The following is a 15,446-nucleotide window of genomic DNA, read 5'->3' on the forward strand; positions in this document are numbered from 1 at the left end:
GGCCTATGGATGGCTGACCAGCGACCCACGCTGGCCCTCCCTCAGTCAGGTAAGGGCCTACATTTCAACAGCTGTTGCCAGGGTGACACATTAACCTGGATCACTTGATTTAGTATTATTTTTTTCAGATGAGTGTGTGTGGGTGCATGCATATAAACCAGACTCCTCCAACAGTATACTCATTCCTCTCCCTTCTTTCTTCAGATGACATCAGAGTGGAACCCTCTTCTTGATGTCATAAAACATATTACTCCCCTATACATTTTCTCCATAGCAGAACATCCTTACTACCTTCCCTCAGACTATGAACCAAGGTAAGTACACCCTTGTTGCTTTGACAAAGTCATTTCTGAAGATAATGAATCACTAACCACATGAAATAAATTAAGGTAAAAAAAATATATGAACTGTCCCTCACCTGTCCAGCTCCCCCCTCAGACCTCCTCCTCCAATGAGCTATCAGACAAATTGAGGAAGCAAGGAAGGAGGTTGCAAGGATTTGACAGTCACACAAAACAGATTTGCATCATGGCAATTGCAAATGATCAGTTTTTTTAATATTTTAGTGTGTAGTGTACCACACATCAGTTTTATGGTTGAAAGATTCAATTAATGTAAAAAACAAAATAACAGTCCAGACCATCACAATTGAGAAAAATGCATTATTTAATTAAGTAATAATAGATACCTCTTTAACAAAAACAATGGGAATGGCATGCGGTATTATCCAACATACATGGTCATCAGGATGGGCATGGTTTGTGTCAAGTGACCACAGCATGAGCACAATGCGGTCCGAGTAACACCGACCATGACCAAGAAGAAAGGGCAAAGGAGTAACCAGAGCCCCATGATTGGTCCAATATCAACCTTGTCCCGCCCATTCTACACACTACCCATCACTGACTGGGTAGCATCAAAGCCAGCACATTTGGATGTCCCTCTAGGGCCACCGTAGTATCAGCAACATCCTTCCTGCACCACATTACCAGGGTCGTATTTATTAGGGCACAAAACATTCAAACATTTATCAACGGAAACCGAAAATGTGCGTTTCTTATTGGACAAGTCCAGATAGTGCCTCAATGTTTCATTCCATTTGGTGCCTAATGAATATGACCAATGCTAAAAACAAAAAGCGAAGCCTGCTCATTCAACGGTGACAACAGAGCTCAAAATCAGCTGCGGTGACATTTCGACAAACACTACACCAGTACAGTACTTAACGCATGAGGCATCACATTCAATATGACACATACAGTGTGCCAAACAAACAACATATTCATCGTTCTGTATACAAAGGGGACTCCAAAAACACAGTGGCCATAGCAGGCGGTGTGGGTGTATAAAAATAAAATACTGATATTAGAGTAGAGAGAGAGAGTAAATGTCTGTTCAGGGCTCATGGGGGGGGTTTGGTTTTGGATTTTCATCCAGCATTTTTAAAGCCGTGTTGTGTCCATAGCGACAGACCCAGGCCCTGCATCCCCTCTGGAACACGCAAAACAGGAAGAGGATGAACCGTGTGGGACCAGTTTCCTGTTCATCTGATTGATAAGCCATATAAATCAGGGCCACTGTTAGGGCAGCCATTCCGGGTAGAGCCATTAGGGGGCCTTGATCTTCTTGGGCCGAGGAGAGGCTCCATTCTCGGCTTTGATCACGCCATTTTCATGGTGGCCAACTGTAAAAGGGAGGGAGGGAGGAGGGCAATCACACATTAACATGTTATTGTTGCTGCAATAGAATGGCTTCAACTCTTACCATTGACCATCTTCTAACTGTTAAACTGTTATAAATCCCCTACTGATCTTGAACAATGGCATAAGAGGTGCTATAAACCCATTCTAAAGTGTGTGTACACTCACGGGAGTCTCTCTTAAGAGGTCGGGGGGTTTGCTTGGCAGCGGCCCTCTTCCTAGAGGCTTGTTCGTGTCTGAACTCTCGCCACCGCCTCAGCTGGAAACGGATAAACTTCCACAGGAGCCAGGACTGGGTCAGACACACCAGCAACAGCACAGTCATTCTATACAGAGGGATGATAGAGAGAGGGTTAGGGAGATAGTGGTGTGTCTGCGTTTGTGTGAGAGAGGGAGAGACATCGTATTAGTGTGCACACACGTGTGTGTGTGTGTGTGTGTGTGTGTGTGTGTGTGTGTGTGTGTGTGTACATTAGACATAGAAGTACACTGTTCAAGACAGCCATCAAAAATCTCTTACCGTATCAGCACCGTGTTAAAGTTGCCCAAGTCCCAGTCCAGTCCCTGGTTTTCAGCGCGGGCCAACCCAAAGCCCACAGCCAGGAACATAAGGGTAAGGGTCACCATCCGCGTGAACACAAAGCACACCGCCCACACGTCAAACCTGGACACACACACACCGAACACATCAGTACATGACATAAGTGGATTGTGATTATGCTAGGATTGATTGCAATAAAGGTAGAATCAGCAATAAGATGTCATTATACACATCAGGGATATTCACAGCATTTTTAGAAAACAACAAAATTGAGATTTGCCAAGAATGTAGATATTGGGAAGAGCCAATAGTGAGAGTCTTGGCAGGTTGTATTTCAGGAAGTCACCCCACTGTGTCTGGTGATGTCACATTGCATAGTTTAGCTGTAATGAAGTGCTGTTTATACAGTTGAAGTCGGAAGTTGGCATACACTTAGGTTGGAGTCATTAAAACTCGTTTTTCAACCACTCCACAAATGTCTTGTTAACAAACTGTAGTTTTGGCAAGTCGGTTAGGACATCTACTTTGTGCATGACACAAGTCATTTTTCCAACAATTGTTTACAGACATATTATTTCACTTAATCACAATTCCAGTGGGTCAGAAGTTTACATACAGTAAGTTGACTGTGCCATTAAACAGTTTGGAAAATTCCAGATAATGATGACATGGCTTTAGAAGCTTCTGATAGACTAATTGACGTAATTTGAGTCAATTGGAGGTGTACCTATGCTTTGACATCATGGGAAAATCTAAAATAAGCCAAAACTTGTAGACCTCCACAAGTCTGGTTAATACTTGGGAGCAATTTCCAAATGAATGAAGGTACCACGTTCATCTGTACAAACAATAAGTATGCAAGTATAAACACCATGGGACCACGCAGCCGTCATACCGCTCAGGAAGGAGACGCATTCTGTCTCCTAGAGATGAACGTACTTTGGTGCGAAAAGTGCAAATCAATCCCAGAACAACAGCAAAGGACCCTGTGAAGATGCTGGAGGAAACATGTACAAAAGTATCTGTATCCACAGAAAAACAAGTCCTATATCGACATAACCTGAAAGGCCGCTCAGCAAGGAAGAAGCAACTGCTCCAAAACCACCATAAAAAAAACAGACTACGGTTTGCAACTGCACATGGGGACAAAGATTGTACTTTTTGGAGAAATGTCCTCTGGTCTGATGAAACAAAAATAGAACTGTTTGGCCATAATGACCATTGTTATGTTTGGAGGGAAATGGGGGAGGCTTGCAAGCCAAAGAACACCATCCCAACCGTGAAGCACGGGGGTGGCAGCATCATGTGGTAGGGGGTGCTTTGCTGCAGGAGGGACTGGTGCACTTCACAAAATAGATGGCATCATGAGGAAGAAAATGTGTATATATTGAAGCAACATCTCAAGACATCAGTCAGGAAGTTAAAGCTTGGTCGCAAATGGGTCTTCCAAATGGGGAATGACCCCAAGCATACTTCCAAAGTTGTGGCAAAATGGCTTAAGGACAACAAAGTCAAGGTATTGGAGTGACCATCACAAAGCCCTGACCTAAATCCCATAGACAATTTGTGGGCAGAACTGGAGAAGTGTGTGAGAGCAAGGAGGCCTACGAAATTTACCCAACTTATTGTGGGAAGCTTGTGCAAGGCTACCCAAAACTTTTGAACCAAGTTAAACATTTTAAAGGCAATGCTACCAAATACTAATTGGGTGTATCTAAACTTCTGACCCACTGGAAATGTGATGAACAAAATAAAAACTTAAATAAATAATTCTCTCTACTATTATTCTGACATTTCACATTCTTAAAATAAAGTGGTGATCCTAACTGACCTAAAACAGGGAATTAAATGTCAGAAATGGTGAAAAACTGAGTTTAAATGTATTTGGTTCATGTGTATGTAAACTTCCGACTTCAACGGTATATCACATTATAATATGAATAGCACTTCATTAAAAGGTAGACCCCGCAACATGTTGTTTTGCAGTTGGAAGTAAAAGTAAGCAGCCATAGTCTCCTGCGCGCTCTTATTCTGTAACGTGAAGCAGCATAATGGACAGGACGATAGTCAATCACAGGCCATTAGCACAAATCCATCTGAGTGCCAAGTAGAGAGGCATCGGGCACCATTTTTACAGTCTTTGGTATGACTCAACCAGGGATCAAACCCCCCAACCTTCCAATCTCAGGACGGACACTAAGCACAAGGACACTGAGTTGGAAGTATGAACTCACATTTTTTGGTGGCTCTCATCAGTGAAGTAGAACATTCTTGCGATGTGGAAGCCCATCTCAGACAGGTACTGGAGGCAGAGGAGCACCAGGCCCACACGACTCAAACTGAGGGAGGGGAGAGCGGGGGCGGTGAGGGAGAAGGACATGGTTATGCATGTGTTATGAAGTCCTTATGCAAGTACAAATTTGGAGTAAATATGAATATGGCAACTCAGGTGCTCTTAATTAAAGGTATAGGTGTTTATATATGCTAATGTAAAGTGCCGTCAGAAAGTTTTCATACCCCTTTGACTTATTCTACATTTTGTTGTCTTGACAAAGATTTTCTAGTTGATTTAAGTCAAAACTAACTAGACCACTCAGGGACATTCAATGTCATCTTGGTAAGCAACTCCATGTATAGGTTATGCATGTGTTATATAGTCCTTAAAGCAAGTACAACTCCATTGTTAGTATTGTGGAGGAACTACAATGTTGTCGAGCCATCCTCAGTGTAATGGATGTGATAGGAGAAAACTATGTAACTGTTTTAAAGTCACCATTGGCCTCAGTGAAATCCCTGTATCTTTGTAGTTACTGGGTATATTGAGACACCATCCAAAGTGTAATTAATAACTTCACCAGGCTCAAAAGGGATTTACAATGTTACAATGTCTGTTGACCCATCTACCAATAGGTGCCCTTCTTTGCGAGGCATTGTGGTTGAATCGGTGTTTGAAATTCACTGCTCAACTGAGGGAACTTACTGATTGTATGTGTGGGGTACAGAGATGAGGCAGTCATTCAACATGAATGTAAAACACATGTTGCACACAGAATGAGTCCATGCAACATGTGACTTGTTAAGCACATTTTTACTCCTGAACTTATTTAGGCTTGTCATAACAAAGGAGTTGAATACTTATTGACTCAAGAGACTTCAGCTTTTCATTATTAAATGAATTTGTAGAAGTTGTGAAAAACATAACACTTTGACATTATGGGGTATTGTATGTATACCAGTGACACAAAACCTCAATGTAATCCACTTTAAATTCAGGCTCGAACAACAAAATGTGAAAAAAATGAAGGGGAGTGAATAAATTCAGAAGGCACTGTATGTGCTTATCTAAGCTTCTTTGTTGTGGGTGCTCATGCGATTATATACTGTATGCATTTGTGCTAATATTAGGAGGTTATGTACACGTGCTTCTATTAGGGATGTCACGTTTAAATGAAATTGTTAAGGTTTTAAAAAGAAGAGCTAACCGAAAACCATTCAAATCACAGGGCAGTTGCCAAAAAACTAAACAGGTCCCGATCACCATCAAGGGAAAAAAGAAACATTCAACAAATGCCTAAAAACAATGCTGTAACGTAAGGAGATATTCATTTTTCAAAACGATTTGCTCAGCAAGTTATCCTCGTTTCACAATTGAAAAAAATTGCAGCGTGAGACAAGGAAGTGACTGCAGCGAAAGTCCTTGTAATGGCAATACTTTGAGAAGTTAGATAAGAAGGTTGTGAAATGCAAACTTTGTGAGGTGGAATTGAGCTACAGTGGCAGCACAGGTGCTGAAAGGGAGGCACCGTGAGGCCCAACCCGTTGCTGGCTGCAGTGCGATAAGGGATGGAATGAGAAATCACACCGCACTGATTACAGAAAGGATTGCGGTTGATATGCAGCCATTGTCAACGGCATGTCTAGAACCAGACTACAAGATGCCATGTAGGAACAATAAAAAATAAAATAAAAAATAAAAAGTGGCAGTTTTAAACATTAAGAACATTTGTCACATCCCAACTGTAGCTTGTACATGTGCTTACTTGAGCAGGTATGCTGCAGAGACGTGCAGCAGGTAGAGACAGATGTACTGCAGCTGGCGAGGGATCTCTTCCTGAGGACAACAACACAAGAGCAGTCACATCAGGAGTGGGTTCCCAACCTTTTTTGGAACCATGGCACAACTTGATGGGATTTCAAATTCTGTATTTAGTGGTAATGGCCAGGGGTTGTAACCGGTTCAGGGAACAGAACACCAGAATATAACAAAAATGTCATGAAACAGATTCAGAACCGTGAAGGAGATTGATCTATACAGTTCCAGAACAGAACCGTTACTTTAAAAATTAGGGGAAATCAGTTAATAACGTTATTTTACTTTCCGGCAACAAAGTGCCGATGATCTGAAAAGTCAGTCAATCGATCAATAATATAATAATACTTTAAGCAAAAATATTTATTTTAAAATGTACAATCTATAGAAACAATGAGAATGGAAAGGTTCAGAGCTTCTGTGAAACATCACAGCACAGTTGAAAAAGATATGGCAAATAGAAATCCAATAAGGATGGTGTAAAGAGATAGATGGGAGGGGTTGAATGGAGCTGAAGGTTGGGACAAATAACAACTAATGTAAAACATATATAGGTTAGGAACTTTTTTGAAAGACTACAGTTTGAAAGATATGAAAAATAGAAATCAAACTGGATGGGCATCATAAATATATGGGAGAGGTTGAGGAAGGACGAGTTAAAAACAAACAAAATAAAACTATTGTAAAATAAACTGTCCATAAAATGTATATAGCATGTATAAGCTGGAAATACAGGCCTAAATGTTGTTGTTCACTAGTTTGCTCCAATAGGGGGAGGGGTGGTAGGGTAATAAAGGAAATAAATAAACTCAGCAAAAAACGATACGTCCTCTCACTGTCAACTGCATTTATTTTCAGCAAACTTAACATGTGTAAATATTTGTATGAACATAACAAGAGTCAACGACTGAGACATAAACTGAACAAGGTCCACAGATATGTGACTAACAGAAATTTAATAATGTGTCCCTGAACAAAGGGGGGGGGGGTTCAAAAGTAAGTCAATGCAGCTGGTGGCCACACCAGATACTAAGTACTGCAGTGCATCTCCTCCTCATGGACTGCACCAGATTTGCCAGTTCTTGCTGTGAGATGTTACCCCACTCTTCCACCAAGGCACCTGCAAGTTTCCCGGACATTTCTGGGGAGGAAATGGCCCTAGCCCAACGATCCAACAGGTCCCAGACATGCTCAATGGGATTGAGATTCGGGATCGTCGCTGGCCATGGCAGAACACTGACATTTCTGTTTTGCAGGAAATCACGCACAGAACGAGCAGTATGGCTGGTGGCATTGTCATGCTGGTGGGTCATGTCAGGTTGAGCCTGCAGGAAGGGTACCACATGAGGGAGGAGGATGTCTTCCCTGTAACTCAGAGAGTTGAGATTGCCTGCAATGACAAGTTCAGTCCGATGATGCTGTGACACATCGCCCCAGACCATGACGGACCCTCCACCTCCAAATCGATCCCGCTCCAGAGTGTAGGCCTTGGTGTAACACTCATTCCTCCGACGACAAACGGGAATCCGACCATCACCCCTGGTGAGACAATACCGCGACTCGTCAATGAAGAGCACTTTTTGCCAGTCCTGTCTGGTCCAGCGACAGTGGGTTTGTGCCCATAGGCGATGTTGTTGCCGGTGATGTCTGGTGAGGACCTGCCTTAGAACAGGCCTACAAGCCCTCAGTCCAGACTCTCTCGGCCTATTGAGGACAGTCTGAGCACTGATGGAGGGATTGTGTGTTCCTGGTGTAACTCGGGCAGTTGTTGTTGCCATCCTGTACATGTCCCACAGGTGTGATGTTCGGATGTACCGATCCGGAGTAGGTGTTGTTACACATGGTCTACCACTGCAAGGACGATCAGCTGTCCGTCCTGTAGCACTGTCTTAGGCGTCTCACAGTACGGACATTGCAATTTATTGCCCTGGCCACATCTGCAGTCCTCAGGCCTCCTTGCAGCATGCCTAAGGCATGTTCACACAGATGAGCAGTGAACCTGGGCATCATTCTTTTGGTGTTTTTCAGAGTCAGTAGAAAGGCCTCTTTAGTGTCCTCACTCGCTCTGAACCTTGGAGTGGTTGTTCCCCTTGCTCTGCATGGGTAACGCTGCTTCGATGTGGTGGCTGTTGTCGTTGTGTTGCTGGTTTGAGCCCAGGGAGGAGCGAGGAGAGGGACGGAGGCTATACTGTTACACTGGCAATACTAAAGTGCCTATAAGAACATCCAATTGTCAAAGGTTAATGAAATACAAATGGTATAGAGGGAAATAACAGCCTAAAACTTCTTATCTGGGAATATTGAAGACTCATGTTAAAAGGAACCACCAGCTTTCATATATCCTCATGTTCTGAGCAAGGAACTGAAACGTTAGCTTTCTTACATAGCACATATTGCACTTTTACGTTCTTCCCCAACACTTTGTTTTTGCATTATTTAAACCAAATTGAACATGTTTCATTATCTACTTGAGGCTAAATTGATTTTGATGTATTATATTAAGTTAAAATAAGTGTTAATTCAGTATTGTTGTAATTGTCATTATTACAAATAAATAAATAAATAAATAAATAAATATATATACTATGTAAGTCGGCCGATTAATCGGTATTGGCTTTTTTGGTCCTCCAATAATCGGTATTGGCGTTGAAACATCATAATCGGTCGACCTCTAGTCTGAATACCTTCCAAATGCACTGTAGATGGGAGGGGTTGAGCGGAGCTGAAGGATGGGACTAAAAATAAACTAAATGTAACCATTGTGTGTATGCATGTATAAACTGGAAGTAGACACTTACGTGTTGTTGTCCATTGGTTTACTCAAATTACGGGAGAGGTGGTGGGGTAATGGGAAAATATATTTTTTAAATGCACATATTTAGGGCTCCCGAGTGGCGTAGCGGTCTAAGGCACTGCATCTCAGTGCTAGAGGTGTCACTACAGACCCTGGTTCGATTCCAGGCTGTATCACAAACCGGCCATGATTGGGAGTCCCCTTGGCCCAGGGTTGTCCAGGTTAGGGATTGGCCGGGGTAGGCCATCATTGTAAATAAGAATTTGTTAAATCGACTTGTCTTTTTGAATAAAGGTTAAATAAAATATTATTTTTTTTATGGGGGATTGGGTGATTCAAACAATTACATTGATGGAAGCCACAATCTACCATATAACAGCTGATCTATTCCCCCAACAAATCTTTTTTTTTTGGAGGGGGAACCACTGCTTTGTGCACGGTAGCAAAACGTTTTGCAATGGAAAAACTAAAACATGCGTTTCTAATTGGACAAGTTCGGGTAGGTCCCTCCCCGTTTCTGCCGGCTTGCTTCCGTTTGGCTCTTATGGAATGCAACTTGGTTACATCATCCTACTCTCAATTCATAAAGAGCGTCTGCATCTGGTTCTCTGTCAACGGGAATGTTAATGCTCAGAATGAGGTTGTGTGGGTGCAAACTAATGTTGTATTAAAAGGATAGTTCGCTCAAATGACACATTCACATATTTGTTGCCTTAACTTCAAAGCAAAGCAGTCTATGGACAAGGATCGCAACTTTCAAGGTGAGGAAGTAATATGTGATTTTGTTCAAAAAGCACTTGAGAAAAAAGAAACCTGCACACTGCTCTTTAATAAACCTTACGTATCGGCCCCACGGCCTTCGTCAGAGCTTTTAAGAGTTAAATTTTTTTTTTAGCACCCTTATGTAGATCTAGCCCCACCCACATCCATTCCACACATCGAATGGGGTTGGAGTTGAGGTTTAACCTACATAGCACAGCCCACGTGGACATTTAATAATGTAGATAACATGGGTGGTGGAAAACGTAATAATGTCATTTATTTGGAACCGTTTTCCTGTATGTGGGTGGCAGAAATATTCACACATCATCATATCATTACACTGTGCGCAACCTCTGCATCTATAAGAGGGCGTTCAGAAGAGGGCGTAAAAGAGCCTGGCTGATTTTCCTTTGTGGCTGGCAGTCGGCATGGACCAATTATTGCAACCTCTCCTATAAACAATAAGTGGTGGATTCTTAAATTCAGCTGGCAAGGCTGGGTCCACAAAGAAGATAGCTCCGGTGCCTTATGAATGTTGAAAAAGCCTTTACATTTGGGTGGGAAATGCTTTTTATAAGGAATTTGATGTGACAGAATTCCTTATTCAGAGTAAAGGAAGATTTTATTCATTTTCACACCAATATCACTCCTCCGTTTCTCACAGCCTCAGCACTGACCTTGCGTACTTTCTGGAAGTAGAGCTCAGGAAGGGCGTGAAGCCAGTAGGCCAGCTGAGTGAGGTAGAAGAACTTCACCTGAAACCTGCAAAACACACACACACACACACACACGCACACACACACACACACACACAGGGGTTGTTTAAGGATATAATGCAGAGCAGGGTTCTCCTGACAACTCTGGTCCTGGAGAGCTATTGGGTGTGCAGGCTTCTGTTCCAGCCCTGCAGTAACATACCCGGTTCAGCGTAGAGAAGGGTTGTTTAACCCATCATGAGAGGCCTACTAATAGTTACACCTGAGAAGAATACAATCTTACATTTTTACTGTACTGGAAGATAAACTATAAGTTACATTGCCATTTTGCTAATGGTTATCACAAGACATCTTGTTTGTGTCTGCGCCCTACAGATCCTGGTCACGAGTAGTGCACTACACAGGGAATAAGGTGCCATTTGAGACACAGACAGGAACAAGATACCCCTGTAATAGTGCCGAGTCATCATACCTGACATGGACATGTGGGTAGTTCTCCCAAAGGCTGCTAGGGTGAAACAGGTATCCTTCCTGAAAAGGGAGACTTTAGTGGAAGTCTTCATGATGATTTGACTTTACGCGACACTTTGGTGTATGTGTGTGTGTGTGTGTGTGTGTGTGTGTGTGTGTGTGTGTGTCTTACTGTTATGAGTATGTAGAAACTCCACACGCTAGACACCAGGTGAAACACACACAGCTGGCCTGACTCATTAAACTTGGTGTTCTTGCTTTTTGAGAGATGGAGACGCCTATTCACTTTCTGAAAACAGAACAACAAAAAAGCATTTGATTACAAATAGGTTCCAGATATCGTGGGAGACAGGTTGTGTCAAAATGGGGTTAATTTCCTGGTTCCATAGAAACATTGTCATAATGATACACAAGGAAGTGTACAGAAACAAAAGATGCAAAGTGCCATCTTTAACCACTCTGACGCATTTTGAGCAGAGACGTACCGTACAAGTGTTACCCCAGGGGGGTCAGGGGGACACAGTCGGTCTTCAACGAGCTCCGGGGGGCCGCATTGAAAGTGTGTTATATTTCCTCGCTGTCAAAGTTGGGGAAAAAAAACTCCTCTAGACATATTTGGGGATTTTTTTTATGCTCCCTGATTGTCTTACTTTCATTTCGGTGATTGTTAGCGAGCTGAACAGTCAAGAAACTGTATGAATGTAGGTCCATTCTTTCAGAGTTTCGATTTGGATTTATTCATAAAATAAATGTCTTAAACCACAGGTTTGACACCCGTGTTAACCCATTGTAGAACACAGTTGATGATAGAGTGTGAAATAATATTATCATCCTTTTCCTGTTAGCCAGGGTCCCAGATCTTTTTGTACAGTCTTGCCAACTCTTATGTTTAGCATTGCAGTGACCATAAGAGTTGTCAAGACAGCACAAACAGATCTAGCACCAGGGCCCCTAACCACAAAGCACTCCTACTCGGAAACGCTTTGTGAATACGGCCCCAGGCTACATCCCTGTATTCTGGAGGTTTTGTATAGGAGAGGAGACATAAAGACAACCCCATTTGACCTTGTGACCTCATAATGAGTATGTGTGCAGTAGGCCCAACAACCTTGATCTAAGGTCTGTTTTGCATTTCCAATTTAAATGGTTCATGCTACATTTGGCTGATCCTAGCTCTGTGCATACAAGGGCAACTTCTACTCAGATCAGTCAGTCTCCATTGTTCCAGGGTTTAATCTCCATTTTACCCATCGGTGTTCCCCTATCTACCATTGTATCGACAAGGCGGGCCTCCCCACCTAGCCCTATTGCCTCCAGTCTACAAGATTTTGGCATCTATTGGATTTAAATTACAGACAGTTAAGATGCCAGAGTTTCTGGATGTTGCATTTAGAACACAAATACCCACAATGCAGTGAGGCTTGGTATTACTCACATCCAGGATGTACTCCTGCACCACAGCGTGGAGGATGATGGTGATGAAGAAATAGAAGAGGATGGTGGCCCAGTCCCGCCAGCCATACTGGTACAACGTCACCTCTCCCTCTGGACAGACAGACAGTGGAGGGCAGGTAGGCATAATGAGTGACAAAGTACACACAAAGCAGGCTACAGCGAGGAATGCACCGATGACGACAGGTATGACAGAAATGGCAGATAAGCCTACTCTGCTAAACAGGCTATGGATGTATCCCAAATGGCAACCTATTCCCTACATAGCGCACTACTTTTGACCAGAGCCCATTGGGCCCTGGTCAAAGTAGTGTACTATATAGGGTATAGACTCATAGCTGATGTGGTAGTGTTGAATGGGGGTTGTGGCACAAACCTGGTGACTGGGTGCTGATGTTGTACTGGGGTTGAATGAACAGTATTGCAGTTTTTGCTGTTGCCTAAAAAAGAGAAGCATAACCACATTTATGTAAGATATATGCTGAGATTAGATATCTAATGTTTTATGAAACTGGCGAGCGGCTTGCCTATGAATGACTTTCTTGTTTATGAAAGCAAGTAGACAGACAAATACGGAGTGGATAAAGTTCTGTTAATGGACATTTGTGTGTGTATGGCTGTCTTTTTACAGACTGTTTCCGTATAGCGTCATGTAGTGACGATTGACACAATTGACATGCTGACTGCAGGAATGTCCACCAGAGCTGTTGCATGAGGATGTTGTTAACTGCTCTACCATAGGCCACCTCCAATGTTGTTTAAGCGAATTTGGCAGTATGTCCAACCGGCCTCACAACTGTTACACGTGTAACCATGCCAGTGGGGAAAAACTCATTCTGATTGGCTGGGCCTAACTCCCAAGTGGGTGGGCCAATGCCCTCCCCCGCCCACCCATGTGAAATCCACAGATTAAGGCCTAATTAACTCATTTCAACTGAATGATTTCCTTAAATGTACTGTAAAATCGTTAATTGTTGCGGTTATATTTTTGTTCGGTATAGTTCGCGTGTACTAGCTACCTAGCAGGTCCTAGCTGGCTAGCGTGCATGTAGTGACGCAGAGCGTCGTGGGCAAGGCACGTAGCGATCTAACGCTAATGGGCGTGGTACTGTTACAATAACCCTCAATTGCAGAGGGCGAGTAGTTACTGCAGTCCACAGATACTTTGGGAAAGGAAAACTCTCTCAAACACCTCACACGTTTGGGGCGGTAATTTGACGATGTTCTTCTAAAGTGAATTCCGAGGGGGACGATGCTGTGTCTGTATATATATATATAAAAAACGAGTCGTCTCGCCAGGACGAAGGGATACGCCGTTTATTTTACGGTAAACTCGAGCGCACTAACAGGTTGCCAACATTCCACGCGCGCCAGGGTCACCTGGTGTCAAAACTAAACCCCACCGAGTTCTAGTTTGCATGGGTCAGAGTCAACTGTTACCACAGTGACTTTCCGAAACGTGAAAGCTCAAGGAAACCCCCTCCATGGTCTATATGTAGCCTACACACCAAGGCCAACAGCGCGAAGGAACTGAGAATACCGGATTGATACCTGAAACAGTCACAGCAATGCAAACGACTTCGCCAAACCAACCGTAGACTAGGTTGTTTATGACAGATTAGACTACAGCAAGGGTTTCGCTACGTGCGAATTCATCAGCCGGCCTATGACGACCATTTTTTGTCGAGGCATTCAATGATCTTCCCAAATCGAAAGGGTACAACGCTAATCTAACATTTGTAATTGAATTAAGATGACAGGTCGGGCGCAAGTAGAACGCAATTCGTGTCACGGTCAGTGCACGGAAAAACAAACACGTCCACTCTTTCACTGCAACACAACCCGCTGCAGCAGCGCTCAAACATTGAGACGTGGCAGTTAACGCGATCAAATTGGTGCAACGGGCTTCCTTCGTCGAACAGCTTTGTCAACGGGAACCAAGGGGCACTGAACATGTAACGTTATTCGTTTATGGCAATTAGTTGTGCCTTAAAATGAGCCTTTCCTTGATTTCAAATACACCGAACTAGTTTGTTCAAGTTTAACGTCAATGAAAAAAGTGCCATACTCTAAAATTTTCAATTCTTACCAAACAACACACTTTAAATTGATTACTCGTAGGCTATGCAAAAACTTCTACATTTCAGACTGAACGAGTCCCGTTGCAGCTGACAAAATGAGCTACTTTAGATGAACTACTGTAGCCTAGAAACAGAGCGATGTCGAGACGAAGGAAATGATAGGAAGTTATGCTGTAAAAAAACGTCCCGTCTTTCACTTCCACTTCACCGCTGTCAACTTGCACATAAACCGTGATCAAACCACGATAAATTGTGACTTTGCAACCCTAGGTAGCCAACGCTATTGTGTTAACAAAAACTGCAACATTGTATCTACCAACCACCGCCATATCGGCATAACACAATGATTAACAGTGTAGCCAACAGCGGTAGTTAAAGTTAGTTGCAACTGCTTTCACATGAAACAGATGAAAGATATTACATGACGTTCAACTAACTACATGCCATGGGAATATCTCGTGGTTGAATCTGTAGCGGACCTGCCAACAAAAAACAGCTGAGGTAGACGAGGGAAAATTGGAATCAGAATTCATCTCACCTCAAACATCAATCCAATCAGAATGAAAATGACCAAACTAAAGACGATATCGGCATGATTCTGTATTAAGAATTCCTGGCTGAAGAAGGGATAACTCTTGTTTCTCCTCCGGAATGCCATTTCAGCAGAATGACTTTTTCCCGACTTTTTACTTTATCCAACAAAAAAAAACTGACTGCGAAGTTCAGGAGTTAACTTTCTCCTTGCTCTGCGCATGTGCAAACTCTAAAAGGGGACGTTTTGAGAATTCCTCATTAAAGGTAAGGCTAAGTGAAATTCCTTCCTTTCTAGCAACTTCAGA

General features: G+C 42.8%; 1 protein-coding gene across 1 annotated transcript; it reads right to left on the minus strand.

Moving 5' to 3' along the window:
* Window positions 1–648: 648 nt before the first annotated feature.
* LOC139406946 (translocating chain-associated membrane protein 2-like) lies at window positions 649–15,372 on the minus strand. The gene is made up of 11 exons (XM_071150133.1): window positions 15,146–15,372; window positions 12,903–12,966; window positions 12,510–12,619; window positions 11,247–11,363; window positions 11,076–11,134; window positions 10,565–10,649; window positions 6,282–6,352; window positions 4,476–4,580; window positions 2,221–2,364; window positions 1,869–2,026; window positions 649–1,684 (listed from the first exon to the last, which is right to left on the minus strand). Exons 1-11 carry the CDS (start codon window positions 15,263–15,265, stop codon window positions 1,608–1,610), a joined length of 1,110 nt encoding a protein of 369 aa, XP_071006234.1. The 5' UTR covers window positions 15,266–15,372; the 3' UTR covers window positions 649–1,607.
* Window positions 15,373–15,446: the final 74 nt, after the last annotated feature.

This window comes from Oncorhynchus clarkii, chromosome 4 (assembly GCF_045791955.1).
Source record: "Oncorhynchus clarkii lewisi isolate Uvic-CL-2024 chromosome 4, UVic_Ocla_1.0, whole genome shotgun sequence".
Taxonomy (NCBI): Eukaryota; Metazoa; Chordata; class Actinopteri; order Salmoniformes; family Salmonidae; genus Oncorhynchus; species Oncorhynchus clarkii.